The sequence below is a fragment of the Falco naumanni genome, chromosome 7 (assembly GCF_017639655.2).
Source record: "Falco naumanni isolate bFalNau1 chromosome 7, bFalNau1.pat, whole genome shotgun sequence".
Classification (NCBI taxonomy): domain Eukaryota; kingdom Metazoa; phylum Chordata; class Aves; order Falconiformes; family Falconidae; genus Falco; species Falco naumanni.
This window is the reverse complement of record NC_054060.1, coordinates 11,889,809-11,904,327: the sequence shown is the minus strand read 5'-3', so window position 1 is coordinate 11,904,327 and position 14,519 is coordinate 11,889,809. Positions and strand designations below refer to the sequence as shown.

General features: G+C 59.3%; 2 protein-coding genes across 3 annotated transcripts in view; one reads left to right on the top strand and one right to left on the bottom strand.

The window, feature by feature from the left end:
* Nucleotides 1-3,301: 3,301 nt before the first annotated feature.
* Nucleotides 3,302-8,597, top strand: HAPLN3 (hyaluronan and proteoglycan link protein 3). Of its 2 annotated transcripts, XM_040602131.1 has the most exons (6): nt 3,302-3,733; nt 4,226-4,280; nt 5,275-5,434; nt 5,704-6,075; nt 7,206-7,508; nt 7,678-8,597. In XM_040602131.1, exons 2-6 carry the CDS (start codon nt 4,278-4,280, stop codon nt 7,956-7,958), a joined length of 1,119 nt encoding a protein of 372 aa, XP_040458065.1. In that variant the 5' UTR covers nt 3,302-3,733; nt 4,226-4,277; the 3' UTR covers nt 7,959-8,597. The 2 variants fall into 2 exon arrangements, with proteins under 2 accessions (XP_040458065.1, XP_040458066.1); XM_040602132.1 differs by lacking the exon at nt 4,226-4,280.
* A 982-nt stretch (nt 8,598-9,579) lies between these two features.
* The window catches only part of ACAN (aggrecan), a 28,142-nt gene continuing 23,202 nt past the window's right edge, over nt 9,580-14,519 (bottom strand). The window contains exons 12-16 of the mRNA XM_040602133.1: nt 13,173-13,331; nt 12,607-12,689; nt 12,117-12,261; nt 11,354-11,536; nt 9,580-9,915 (exon numbers count right to left, since the gene is read on the bottom strand). Coding sequence (XP_040458067.1) covers nt 9,827-9,915; nt 11,354-11,536; nt 12,117-12,261; nt 12,607-12,689; nt 13,173-13,331 — 659 coding nt within the window. The 3' untranslated portion in view covers nt 9,580-9,826. The remainder of the gene's footprint in view (nt 9,916-11,353; nt 11,537-12,116; nt 12,262-12,606; nt 12,690-13,172; nt 13,332-14,519) is intronic.

The following is a 14,519-nucleotide window of genomic DNA, read 5'->3' as shown; positions in this document are numbered from 1 at the left end:
TGCTCTGTGCCTCCCCAAGAGCCATCTCCCAAAGCCCGGGAGGTCTGGCAGTCCCCCAGGATCCACTCTGAGTCTGCTGCCTCCACCATCCTGGGGGGCTGCTGGCTGCTGTGCTGACCCCACAACTCTCTTGCTTTCACAGGCCCTTCTAGCTCCCTTCCCTGCCTGAAAAACAAGGTACCAGGGCTTTGTGCATCTTCCCTGCTGCCTCCACCCGTCGCAGCTGTTGGAGCCTGTGCTCACAGCTGGCCAGGCGCAGCAGAATGGGACTTGGGGAGGGGAAGCCACTATCAGCACCCCACGCCCTGCGTCTCCTCCTTTGGCTTTGATCCTGGAGCAAATCTCAGTTTGGAGCAAAACCGACTTACACTCCAGCACACTCCCAGGGCTGGAGGGAGCTATGAGTTTCATCAGGGCTGCCCGTGGGGATGCTCCCAGCAGACCACCCATGGGCAGGACGGGGAGACAGGTCCTGCTGGAGCAGGATCCCCCGACACTGAGGGGTCCGTGGTAAGGAAGGAGCGCTGGGGTGAACAGGACAGAGGAGCTTTGCTCTTCTCCCTGCCACACTAAGCAGGAACCCCTGAGGTTGGCATGAATGGTGCAGGACCACCTGCATCCCACTGCAGCTCCACATCCCTGCAGCTCCAGACAACCTCCATGCACCTTCCCGCTGCCAGCGGTGCTGTGCTCGGCTGTGCATCCCCTCCCTGGGCCCTGCCTGCAGGTGGGCTCCTGCCAGCCCTGGGCACCAGAGGGGCTGGGGGTTGGTGCTTGCAGAGACCAGGCTGAATTCATTGTGGATGTGGCTGCTTGGTGACATATAGCAGCCACAGCTAGAGCTGGGGATGGGGGGGGACAGTCAGCCTGGTTCACCTCCGGACATGCCACCCTTATCGCTGGGAAGCTGGGGCAGAGATAAGTGCAGCTTGCTCCGAGTCCAGCCAAGACAGCCCCGAGCCAGGGGCACAGCAGAGGCTCCATGGGGAGGGTGATGGGAGCAGGTGCTGTGTGTCAGCGCAGGGGACATATCCTCAGTGCCCGCCGCTGCTTCCCCCTGCCTTTTGCTACCCCGCAGCGTGATCCTCTGACGGATGCTGAGCCCCATCCCAGCTCTATGGCATTTCCTTCCCCCTCCAGAGCCCCAGGATGGGGGGGTTGGTGAGGGCCGGGGCACCCTCCACACCATGCACAGCCCCTCATGGCTTGTTCCTGTCTCTCGGATGCTCTTCCTGGACATGGCTGGGTTGCTGGGGCAGCAGGAAGGCCAGGAGGGCCGGCATGCTGTGGCCACAGCACTCCGCTGCCTGCTGACTCGGCTGCCGGTGCTGCCCGCTGCCCGCAAGCTGGTTCCTCAGGAAGCAGCTGTTGGGGAGAGCATCCTCTTGCCTTCATCCAGAAAGCCCAGGATCACAGCCTCTTCCATCCCACCAGGAACATAGGTTTTCCTCCCCGGTTTGAGCCTTGGGCAACAGGTTCCCACTGGAATTTCAGGAAGAAGTCGCTCCAGTGGGGCCACTGCGGAGCTGTCAGCTGCTGCGTTTGAGGCAGGGAAGACAGGGATGACATTTTTATGGCTCCTGTTCAAGCAAAAGCTCAGCCAGCCCTAAACACATGCCCTAAACACGTGCTCCTGGGTCAGAGCTACCCTGACTGCGCAGCCGCGCTCACCCTGAAACCCATGGTCCCACCCTGTGTCCCCCTTGGGAAGCAGAAAACAAACCTGGGATCATTCCTGAAGCCAAAAAGAGGGTGAGATCCAGGAGGGAGTGAGGGGGATTCCTCCTTCCTTGGGAGGCTGCTGGTGGCCAGATCCTTCCCTGTGCCACCTGCTCCCCAGGAGGAGGTGGAGGGCATTGTCAGCCATATCCAGACAAGAACTGTGGCTGAATGTGGGCCATGAACTGTTGATGTGAAAAGATGCACAAAAGCATCCCTCTCCCCTTCCGCCCGCACTGCTCTCCTCCTTAGGCCGGACAGAGGATGGCTCCTGGCAGGTGCTGTGGTGCAGGCAGTGCAGGCAGCACAGGGCACTGGTGGCTTGTTCCTGGGCTTTGAAACAATGGCACGGCCATGCCAGGAGCAGCGTGCCCCTGTGGGGCTGTCCGTCTGTGGGGGTCGGTGGAGGGAACCATCCCAGTTGCCAGCTCGTGGGGACGTGGGTAACTTGGGCAAGCAACTGCAGAGGGGTACGGGTGGCTGGGATGCAGCTGGGATGCAGCAGGGGGACGCCATCCATCCCACCACCTCCTCCGGCCATGTGGCAGGGCTGGGGGAACTGGGGACCCTTGGCCGGGATGTAGGCAGCACAGCAGCCTCGTGCTGCTGCACCGGGAGATTTAATCGCCCCTTCATTGTGGGCTGCGGAGCAGCCTGCTCCAAGCAGGCAAGCGGGCAGTGTGCCCGGCCGTCACACTCCTGCGTCCCTGGGCAGCCCGGCGCTGCTGTGTCCCTCCTCCGGGAGGGCTGGCAGGCCCTGATGTGCAGGGAAAAGGAGAGCAAGGAAGGGCAGTGCCTCCAGAACCTGGGTCCCACAGCCATTCCCGGTTTGGGCTTCCCATGGGGGACGGGGGCTGCCAGGCTGGCGCTGGTGGCAGATAACACCATTTCCATGCTGGCTGCTCCCTATCAGCATGGGGGCGGCTGGCAGACAAGATTGCACCCCAAATGCACCCTGCTGGGGGCCTGTCGGGAGGGGGTCCCGTCCCCCTTCACCCCACAGCCAGCCCTGGGTCAGTTTATTTTTTTACACGAGTTGTTTTCTTTCCGGCTTGACGCCGTTCCACGCGGCAAGAGCCGGACCGGGGCCCCCATGCCTCATTTCCTTGCCATAAAACAACAAAGCGGGGGGCGAAGCGGCGGGCTGGGCCGGGGTGGTGGGTCGCCAGGTCAGGGCACACGCTGGTCTGTGGTTCCTTCGTGTGCTCGGCCACCCCCAGACCGGCATCCCCGGCTGTGCTGCTGCTGTGCTGCCCTTCCTCAGGGCTGGACCTGCATGGGTGTGTGCCAGGGGGAGCTGGCATGGAAGGCATCACCCAAGCCTAGGAGCGACGCCTTCTCAGATGGGTGCTACTGGGCACCCCAAAGCTTTTGCCCTGGTTTCTGTGCCTCTGCTTTGCCCCCACAGCCACACGTGGACCCTGAAGAGGCTGAACTCCGCAGCTCAGCTGCCTTCCCTGGCCCCCAGAGCAGGCAGACGCTGCCTGCACATCCTGGGCACAGCCCACCCCCGGCCATAGCCCACCCATCCCCATCCGCTCCTGCCCGTGGTGCTCCTGCCCTGCGTGTTTAACACCACCATTGCCTGGGGACTGCAGGCAGTGCCCCTGCTGGGACATGGGATGAAGGATGGCTCTTCTCCCCCGGCACTGTGGCTTCACCAGGGCTTTGCATGCGGTCCCACCAGCCCCACTGGGGCACCCCACTCCCTGCTGCTGGGGGCAATGCTGGCAGCTGGCACATCACAGACGAGGCGTGCGGGCAGCATGTGGGTAGCATGCAGGCAGCATGCAGGCCCACGGTGAGGTGGTTGCCCAGGCATGGAGGGCAGGCGGGGGGCCGGGGGCACCCACCCCAGCTCCAGGCTGTGAGCAGGGGGTTGGGAAAGGCGTGTGTTTCCCTTTAAGAGGCAGGCCCTGGAGCTGCTTCCTCTCAGCCCTGCAAGAGCCCTAAACACAGTGCATCTGCCTGCAGCCTGCCAGCACGCCTGCCTGCAGCCTGCCTGAAACTCAGCGTGAGTAGGGCTTGGCCCCGGAGTCAGGGCTGGAGAGGGCTGGCACCCCGGGGTGGCGGGCACCCTGCATGCCGTGGAGGGCAGGGAGGGATGGCATCACCACGGAGGGTGCCGGGCATCGCCACGGAATGTGCCAGGCATGACCACGGTGGGTGCTGCAGCACGATGCTCACTAGCACTGCTGAGGATGCTGCCCCCCCCCAGCACATCAGCGCAATGCTGGGCTCTGCGGGGTGGCTAGGCGCTGGGGGCACAGGGGGTCCGGGGCTGCTGCCCCCCAAACCGAGGTGCGAGGCTGTGGGTGCCTCGAGCCCAGCCCGCTGCGGCGGGCAGCACGTGGCGGCGTGCCGCCCAGGCTCCGGTGCCTGCAGTGCCGCACGCCGCTGCCGCTGGCTCCCGGGGCTGTGCTGGCGTCGGGTGGGTGCACCCCGCGCCCTCCAGCACCGCCTCCGCACACAGCCGCGGGTGACAAGCGTGGGCTGCACCCCACAGGAAGGTGAGCAGCGGCACCGACTGCGGGGGAGAGCCCAGGAGTGAGCAACCCATGGTGAGAGCAGCCGGTTGCACACCCCAGTCCCTGGACACCACCACGGTACCCCATGTTGGACCCTACTGGGGGAGAGCACCCACACTCCCCCAGCCCCGCTGGCCTGGGGCACCTCTGCAGGCACTCCTAAACCTTGTCTGAGCAGGGGGCACGTATGTCAGATCCATCTCAAGCCTGGAGGGGGGCTGCCGGAGGCTTGCCGGGCGCCGGGCCCCCTCTGCCGGCTCTGGGAAAGCTCACAAGCTGGCAAATAACTGCTGTGAGCTGCCCTGGGTGAGCCCCGTGCAGCGCACCCTTGGGTGCCTGGGGCACCCAGAGCTTGGGGCAGTGTGGATCTCCAGTGCCGTGGAGCAGCCGGGCGGCCTCTCATCCAGGGGACATAGCACGAGAGCAAAAAGTCTTGCACGGAGTCGGTGCCAGCTGTGTCTGTGGCACAAAGCGGCAGCCCTGGGTCAGAGCCGGGGGTCCTCGGCCAGGCCAGCTGGGTGCTGCTGGGCTTCGTCCGGTGGCAGGGCAGCGGAGGCAGCCCCGAGCTCTCTCCTTCCCTCCTTGGCTGGGCTGCACGCTTGACTGCCTCTGTAAACCGAGCCTGCGGCTTGCAGCAGGGCTCAGCCACTTCTGCTGCACCCCCTATGTGATGTTTTCCCAGTGCTCCCTCTTCAAAGGATGCCCTGAGATCCTGTTTCCCCTGTCTGTCCCATCCCCAGCTTAGTCGCAGCTCCACAAGCCCCAGTGGGCCACAGCAGCAAACGTGGTGGTGCGTGGTGTGACCCAGGCGGGAGGAGGAGGATGGAGGGGACTGGGAGTCCTGGCTGTGGGACAGGCCTGGGGTCATGGCTTAGGTTGCCTGCACCCTCCCCTGCAGGCAATCTCCTCTGCCAGCTCTTCCCACCCCTCTCCTTGCACCCCTGTGATGGGGTCTGCCTGGCACCACATGCGCTGGGGCGCTCCTGGTTATTTTGGGGTGTTACGGCAGCCCTTTCCCCCTCCGCAGCCCGGGCTCAGGGTTTGGCCTCGCTCCCCAGCCATGCTGCTGCTCCCGCTGCTCCTGGAGGCCACCCTGCTGCGGCTGGGCAGCAGCTCCCACCACCCCTTCTACAACGGCTTCTACTACAACCACATCATGAACGACAAGGGCAGTGGGCAGGAGAAAGGTATATTGGGGATTGGCAGGGCTGGGGGAAAAGGGGACCGGCAGGTTGGCTGCCTCTGGATGGGGCTGGGACCCATCTCTTGGGGGGGATGTGGGGCCCAGAGGAGTAGGCGGGGACGCTCCATGGATGCTTGGGGGATGCTTATGGGATGCACAGGCAGAAAAGGATGTGGCTGGATGGAGGGAACAGAGTGGCTGCAGGGAGGTTTGGGGACGCTGCCTGGCCCTGGATCCTGACCTGCTCATCATGCTTTCCCTCCCTGTCCCCAGTGGTTTACTTCAATGGAGCCAAACTGATAGTGGACACCCCCAAAGACCCTGTCTACAGCTCCAGTGGCACCAATGTCACCCTGCCTTGCCAGTACCACTACGAGCCTGACCAGGAAGCCAAGCGCAAGATCCGCATCAAGTGGTCCAAGCTGCGGGATGACTACACTAAGGAGCAGGATGTGCTGGTGGCCATCGGGAAGACCTACGTGGCCTTCGGGAGCTTCCAGGGCCGTGCTCACCTCCGTCAGGCTGGGCGACATGAGGCCTCACTGGTCATCAGTGATGTGCGCTTGCAGGATGATGGCAAATACCGCTGTGAGGTCATTGATGGGCTGGAGGATGAGAGCGATGTGGTGGACCTCCGGCTGCAAGGTAGGGGCATGTTGGGGACCACATGATATCCTGCACCAAGCCAGTGAGCCTGGCCTTCCTGTGGCACCCCCTCCTCGAGGGAGGTAGTGATGTGGGGGGTCAGGGAGCCCAGTCATGGGAAGAAAGAGTCTGGGATGCTTGGTGTGATGGGGTGGTGGCTTGGGGCTGTCTGACTGTGGGGTCTCAGCAGCAAGTGAGCACAGAGCAGACTGCCCAGTTGGGATGCTGGGAATACTACTGTGGAGTCAGAGTTGGGGGTGACCCCGTGGCTGCAACATTTCCTGCTTTTATCCACCCATCTTCCCACTGTGCTGCATCATGTGCAGCCACCCCCTTGCCTCCCAGCTCTGAGTATCCCCACGCATCTTGTGATGAACCTTGGTGACTGGTCCAACCCCTCTTGCTCACTTGTCATGAGGGAACTGACTCAGCCCTGGCTCCACAGGCAAGCTCAGAGCTGTGGAAACATCCCCCTTGTGCCCTGTCCACACCTGCCTGTGGGCCCTGCCTGCCATGGTGGCTTGTCCCCACCAGTCCCTGTGACTGTGGTCTATGGTGGTGGTGCACATGTTCCTGTGGTCCATCCATCCCCATGACAGCAGTGCATCCACCCCACGTTGGTGGTCCATGTGTCCCTGGGATTGCGGCCCATACATCCCCGTGATGTGGGTCCTTGTGTCCCTGTTCCTGTAGCCTGTGCATCCCCATGACAACGGTGTCTCCATCCCCAAAGCGGTGGTACATGCCTCCCTTGGGACCACTGTCTGTGTGTCCCCAGGGCTGTGGTCCATACAACGTAGTGATGGTCCCTGCACCCCCATTATCATAGTCTGTGCATCCCTGTATGTGCAGGTGCTGCCCCACAAGGGTGGTCCATGTATCCCCAGGACCGAGCCCCCATGTCCCTGTGCCACCAGATGTCGCTGGCAACTCGCCGATGGTGCCTGCATGCCCAGAGCAGCACCATCCCCGCATGCCTGTGCCTTGGCCTGTGCCACCCTGCCGTAGTCCCTGTCCCAGAGCCTGAATTTGGGATGGGATGGGGACCCCTTTGGGGGTCGACTCGGGGGGGGCGGGGGGGGGGGCGCTGCCCATGGAGCCGCCTGAGCACCCACCCTGTCTGCCCCCAGGTGTGGTGTTCCCTTACCAGCCTCCCCGCGGGCAGTACAGGCTCAACTTCCATGAAGCTGAGCGAGCATGCCAGGAGCAAGGTGCCATCCTCGCCACCTTCAACCAGCTCTTCCAGGCCTGGAGCGAGGGGCTGGACTGGTGCAATGCGGGCTGGCTGGCCGATGGCACTGTGCAGTACCCCATCCGTCTGCCCCGCAAGCCCTGTGGTGGGCTGCACCTTGCCCCAGGCATCCGCAGCTACGGCCCGCGCCACCGGCACCTGCACCGCTTCGATGCCTTCTGCTTCTCCTCTGCGCTCAGAGGTGGGTGCTGGGCCATGGGCTGGGGGTGGCATCCTGGGGAAGATGCTATGTCCTGTTGGTGGAATCCCTCCCTCTTAGGGCACAGCCTGGGTGGGGATGTTCTAGGCAGGGATGCTCCGGAGGATGCTGAGCACTGACGCTCCCTTTTCTTGCTCCCCTCTCCCTCTAGGAGAGATTTTCTACTTGGACCGCCTGGCTGGAATGACGCTGGAAGAGGCCAAGCAGAGCTGCCAGGACACAGGGGCTGAGATTGCCCGAGTGGGGCACCTCTACTCTGCCTGGAAGTTCCTGGGGCTGGACCGCTGCGATGCTGGCTGGCTGGCAGACGGCAGCGTCCGCTACCCCATTGCCAAGCCCCGAGCCAACTGCGGCCCCGAGGAGCCCGGTGTCCGCAGCTTCGGCTTCCCCAGCCAGGGCAGGTTTGGGGTCTTCTGCTACAAGGAAAGATAAGGAGCTGGAGGGTTCCTTCTTGGCCGGAGGATGTTTCCAGCCTGACGGTGCCTGGTGTTTGGCATTTCCCAGGGCTGTTTTGGGGGTGACTAGGGGGCGGTGGGATGGCGGGGGGAGGCTTCTTTTTGTTTTATTTTGTTTCCTTCCTTTATATTTTCCACATCTTGCTCAGCAGCTGGCACATGCAGCTGCTCGGGGTGGCTGCCAGCTGGGGCAGTGCTGGACTGTCCCTGGCATGGGGTCGGTGCAAGAATGATCCCCATGGGCTGCTGCCACCCCAATTGGTCTCTGCCACCCTGTGGGTGGTGGCCCCTTCCCATGGTGGCAGCATGTCACTGACACCCGCCTGCCCTTCCAGGCTACTCCTGCTCATGGGGTGGGAGTGAGGCGAGGCTGGATTTGGCCAGAGGCAGAGAGCAGGTGTCTCCGTTGCATCCTGGTCCCTCTTCCAGCCCCCCCTCCCCATCCTGCTGAAGGATGACGTTGTGCCTGTCCCTGTGGGAGTGCCAGTGCCTTATCTCCGTGTGCCCCTCACTCGGACTCCACTTGAACTCTGGTGCCTTCTTCTTCAAGCATTTGGTTATGAAAAGATGTATTTTGCTGGACCTCTTCTAATAAATTGGTGGAGAATGCCCTGGAGGGATGTGGCTGTGTCCCATCTCTGTCCCAGCACAAGAGAGGAGTCTGCCACAGCGAGAGGATTTGGGGATCCCTGGCTGGGCACCGGGGACTGTCTCATCCTTGGCTGAGCACCGTCTCATGTCTTTGTCCACCTGAGCTCCTGCAAGGGCTTGGTGCTCCCTCGTTAATGAGTGTTAATTAACCCCCTGGGTGTCAGGACTGAAAGCTGGAGGGTGAGGCAGCTCCTGCTGGGGATAGTTTTAGGTATGTGTGTTAATCCCCTCCTGGGGCGAGAGCCGAACAGGGGGGTGTTGTTTTGTTCCAGGATCCTTCTTTGGTTGGAGCTTGGGAATTCCCCCGGACCTCCATTGTCCCCAGGGCAGGACCCTTTGGTACTGGCTCGGGCTGAGCTGGTCCCACGTAGCCTGGAGCACCCTGTTTGCTCACCCCTTCCCTGCTGCCTTGCCATGGGAGACCTCCCCCTGCCCAGACAGACACCCGCCCTGCCTAACAAAAACAACACTGACAAAGTGCCCATTCCGATCTCACTCTCTTTATTATTTATCGTTCTTTCAAAATAGGATATGTTCAAAAATATAAATAGGTGCAGGGAACGCTGGTGCCCCGCACGGTCCCCTGGAAAGAGCACGTTGTCCCGGGATGGGTGCTGCGCTGCAGGGGGCGGTGAGGAAGTAGAGAGGGGCCACAGTCCCCAGCACCCTGGTCCTGGGTCTCAGCATCCCCTCGCCTCCCTCCTCCCACAGCTCCTTCCACCGCAGCCCCCCGGCCCTCCCCACCCGCCCTGACGTGCTGCAGCAGTAGGAGGATTCTGGAAAAAAAACAAACACAAAACCCCAAAAGGTGCTGTTCACCCTGGAGATTAAATAACAGAAATAATTACATTGTTCGTGGATAAAATCAGGAAAAAATAATCATCTTTATTATTTAACTTAACCCCCTGCCCTCTGCAAACCCACCCCCCCCTCCCTGTCCCCGAAGGCATGAAGATAATTGGAACCGGACGGTTAGTAAAAATGCTGAGATCTAATTCGCTTTGCTTTGGTGCTTGGAAAACATTAATTTTTTTTTTATATATATACACAAAGGTGGGTTTGTTTTTAATATAATTTTTTTTCCTTATATGACAAAAAAGCAACAAGAAGAAGAAGAAATTGACTCTGTTAATATAACTGTTCCGTTAAAAATCTCTTTTTCTCACTTTCCCCCTTGGTCTCTCTCGCCCCGCTCTAATGGGTGGGTCTGTGCATGGCTCTACCACTGGGTCTTGACTGGCTCCTGGGGCTCCTCTTGTATAGCCTGCGTTGGTAGTTGGAGGCTGTGGAAGAGGGAGCAGAAGAAAAGACACCTTGTTAGCAGGAGCCAGGACAGGGATGCTGCTTGTCCCGCACTGGCTGCCCCAGCCCCTGGCTCCCTGGAGAAACACGGACAGGCGCAGGCAGCGCTGCTGGACAGGTGGCTGTGTGTGCCCTGGCACCAGCCTGCTTGCCCCTGCACAGCCCGCCCTCCTCTCGCCCCTGTGGCTGGGGTTTGCTTCACCCAGGGGTGAAGGTGGCCGGTGCTTTCCAAAAGGCTGGCCAGGAGCATCCTCCCTGCGGATGCCTGTCCGATCCCTTCCCCATGCCCTGCCGGGAGGGCAACTCTGCCAACAGGGTGAGTATGGGGACCACTTCCCCATCTCTCCCACTGTCCCACCAGTCAATCCCCAGTCCGCTGGGACAGGGAGGGAAATAGCCATCAGAGGTGGGATGTGCTCGGGGCTCAGGAGGGGAAACAGACCTGTCTGGCTGACAGGGACAAGGTTTCTGCCTGATCTTTGCTGCTAGTCTCCCTCAAGGCTGGCACCACTCCAGAGCGTGATGATTGCAGGAGGATTTTCATGGAAACAGCAAAAGCTGGTTGGGAACAGCCTAGGTCTCCTGATTGCTGGCAGACCATGGTGGGAGCAGCCTGCAGCTCTCTGAGTCTGCAGCAGAGCCAAGGGAATCAGCGGTCTGCACCACACAGACGCCCTTGGACACCTCCTCCATCCCTCCTCCTTCCGTCTCCTCCCTGGGGCAGAGGTTTGTCCCTTAAGCTCATATCAACTTTTCCTGGCTGTGGGACCGTTGCTTTAGCTGGAATTGCCCAGCTGGACCAGGACCTGGCAAGGAGGCCACTGGTCAGATGTGATTTAGCTGAGACCGACGAAATTGTTGGGAAGCTGCAGGCGAGCAGGGATGGGATGCGGGTGTAGGCAGCCGTGGGAGTGGTCTGGGACACCAGTGGGAGAGGGATGGCTGCTGTCAGCTGGAGGCCTGACAGGAGAAGGGTCGGGATCCCTGTCCCTTGGCTTAGCTTTGCCACAGGGCTCCCGTCTGCTCCCAGGGCAGGGGGATGCCAGGGAAGGGCTGAGGGGGACCACAGCTCCCTGCCTCTATTCTCTCTGCTGATGCAGGTGATGCCAAAACTCACCCTTTCAGGAACTGTTTCTTTTCCTCTCCTTCCTTTAAGCAGCCTGGGCCCTTGGTAAGCTCCTTGTTGCCTGGGCTGTCCCTCTGGCCAGCCCCCGTGGTGCACACCTGCCCAGAAGATGCCAGCTCCCACTGCCCCATCACAGGGGATCTTTCAACAAGCAAAGGGGACTATGATGTCCCTTTCTGCCTGGCTCGGAGCTGAAGTGCACCCCAAGACAATGTCCCTCTCGTTCCCAGCTCCTCCTTCCAGCTGCAGGGATGCATCAGCCCTAACCCAAAGGGAAAGTGACTGAGACGTACGGTTTGTGCAGGATATCCGTGGCTCCTCCCACTGCCCGTTGGGCTGGCACCGAATCGTGGGCACGTGGCGCTGGATGTAGCCTTGGTTGCACTGGTACCGCACCATGGAGTTTATTTCATAGCGATCTTTCTTCCGACCGAAGGTCCTGGCGTTCTCCACCACGGGGGGGTCCCCACAGGCCACTGCAGGAGATGGGCAGAGACATGGAGAGCTCGAGGGGTCCTGCCTGGCTGAGCGAGCAGCTCGCACCCGGGCAGCTCCTGCCTGCCTAGCACAGGCTGGGCATGCACAGCCTTGACACTCCCACGCGTAAAACTTTAAATCCCTCTGAGATTGCCTCTGTCCACAAACAAGTAGGGGCAGGGGTATATGGAAATCCTGTGGCCTTGAAATTAAGCAGTGGTCTGCCTCTGGGTTCCATTCCTGCCTCTCGGAGAAAGCAGCAAGGGCCAGGCATTACAGCAGCCACTTGCCTCTGTGGGAGGGCATGGAGCTGGTGTGCAGGAGTGATGCTGCAGCCAGGGTACGGCTCTGCCTGGGGGTGCGAAACCCCATCCTTGGTGGCTCATCTTACTTGTTTTCAAGCTCTTGGGAAACTTTCTTCTAAAGCCTTGGCCAACTTCTATTGCTATTGCCTTCAGCCTCTTTGACCACCCTTTGCAGTGACAAAACCCACATTCATGTGCACTGGGGGGTCCCACTCCAGCCCCGCAGCCACTGCCTGAGCCCCCCATCCTTGCTGGCGCAGCACAGCATACTGACCTGTTCCTTTCTTGCAAGTGAAAGGGAGGTGATAGTTGCAGGGAACGTCATTCCATTCGCCTTGCTCATGCCAGATCATCACAACGCAGTCCTCACCCGCCGCAAAGAAGTTATCGGGTTGGTTGGGCCGCCAGTTCTCAAATTGCTGCAGAGAGAGGAAAGCCCTTCGCCTAAGGTTGAGCTCTTCCCTCTCCTGCTCCCTCCTTCATCCTTGCTGCTGCCTTCCCCATGCATCTCACCAGCAAAGACCATGGGTTGCCAGCGCTGCTACTGCAGCGGTTATTTCTATTGTGATGGTGCCCAGGAGCTTAGCTGAGCAGCTTTACTAGAGGCTTGGAAAAACCATGAGCCATACAAAGTTTAGGGCTGCCTCCACTCAATGCTCAACCAAAGCGCTCAGCACGTAACTCACAGGGCTCTTCCCACCCAAGGGGAACCTCTTCCCCCACCGAAAGCCAGCGCCTGCCCGCACCGCGGGCCGTGGGCTCACCAGGGGGTGTCCGTCGGACCAGCGGAAGTCGTTCTCGACAGTTCTGTCACTGAGGCCGATCCACTGGTAGTCCTGTGCGTGGCCTGGAAGAGCCGGAGGGGGAGAGGAGAGTGGGTCATGGTTCCCCTACACCTTATGTTTCTTTGCCATCTCAGCTGTCCCTGTCGCCTCTGAGTCATTCAGTTCCTTCCCAGTCACTAGCCCCTGGTGTCCCTTTTGCCCTGCATCATGCTTGTCCATCTCCCTCCCCACTCAGCATGCCATGAGTGTGAATCCACCCACGCTGACATGGGTCACCGTACTTGTTGCATCAAGTGAACACGTTGTGAACAAGCCACATCAGCAATGTGGTCAGAGCAAAGATCTCGCCTAGCCAAGAAAGGGCCCTCTTCTGTCTCATGGCTCAGGGTTCTTCCTTTCCCACGCAAGGGTGAGGCCTCATTAGGAAATATGTACACACCAGTGGGGGAAACTGTGGTTTTTATGTCATTTTGGACAAATCTGCCCATAGACTCGGAGTCTAATGGAAGGACCCTGCCCAGCCTCAGGCTGCCCTCAGCACTCACTGTTCACAAATTCTTGCTCCTCTGGGGTGATGATACTGCTCAGGTGGGCTTGATGTTGTCTGCATCTGGTCTCTGCATCCATCCAAGTCTCCCTCTCTTCAAAGTGCCTGTAGCAGTGGCCCTGGAACTTGATCCAGCCTTCCTCACAGTTTTCCAGGTCTGAAACACACAAAGGAGGGATGAAAAGGAGTTGGTGCGTGGGTCTGGAAGTCTTCCAACTCACCTCTTAGAAGCTCATGCTCTTATGGCATGGGACAACACATGGTCACTTCCACTAAAAAGCAAACCCTTATGGGAAATCCCAGGGGAAATTATCAGAAGGCATCCAAGACACACACACACACAGAGGGGAACCTGTGTTGAAGACCCCGTGTTTGCAGTAACATGGCCAGTGCTACGAGAAAACTTCAGGGGTACAAACTTATTCCTGAGCAATTCAATCCCTGTGTCATGGACTCTGTTCTTGAGGAACAGACCAAGCAGGAACACCTCTCTTCCCACTTGTGCTGGCCTGCAGAGTTTTCTTGCTTTGGAAAGAAACTCCAAAATCTGAATCCAGATGTCCACGGTCAACACACATGTGTTGAAAATGAAAGAGGGGAGGACAGCCCAGGTTTGGATGGTTGGATCACGTGGTGCTGGGGCTCTGGAGGAGAAGCAAGCCTACCAAGATGGGAGAAAAGAGATGGAGGCAGGAACTTAGCATGGTGGAGAGAGAAAATGAAATCTCAAGGAAAAGCTTGGAAGCGGCTAGGGAAGTACAGAAATTCCTCAACTTTTCAGAACATCTTTTACCATCTGAGAGACACTGGAGAGCAGAATCCATTAATTAAAAAAAGCAAAACCACAGGTGGGGAGAGCAGAAGCCAATGGAGAAACCACCAGAAAACACCATCAGCAGCTTCCATGCAATGCAACACCACACATCTGCTCCATGTGACTGAAGGAAACAGAAAATGAAGTGTGTTTAGTCTCAGCCTTTTAGATACCTGTCTACCATCCTTTCTCAGGCACTTGCTGATCTTGGAGTGATAGGCTTTCATGAGTCCTCATGCCTCTCTCCCTTTCCAGTAAGGTTTTCTGTACTTAATTTCTTCCTTCTTTGTTAAACTTGGTAGGTCAAAGCACTTCTCACCTTCAGTCACAGTAATTCGTCCTAATCTACCCTTCTGGTGTTCTTTGAACTGAAGATTGCAGATCCTTCATAGATGTTGGAAGGGTTGATAGTTTGCTGAGGCACTAAAAACATTTTCTTGCCTTCTTCAACAGGTCACATGGATTATCTGGAAGCAGCTGAAGCTGTAAGGTTTCTTGGCCTTTGCAGGCAGATTGCTTGCACAAGGTGAG

What these genes read in the sequence shown, in the direction of transcription:
- HAPLN3 (XM_040602131.1), top strand. An exon ending in GGGCAGTGGGCAGGAGAAAG is followed by an intron (nt 5,435 to 5,703) that starts GTATATTGGGGA and finishes CCCTGTCCCCAG; the next exon opens with TGGTTTACTTCAATGGAGCC. An exon ending in CTTCTCCTCTGCGCTCAGAG is followed by an intron (nt 7,509 to 7,677) that starts GTGGGTGCTGGG and finishes CTCTCCCTCTAG; the next exon opens with GAGAGATTTTCTACTTGGAC.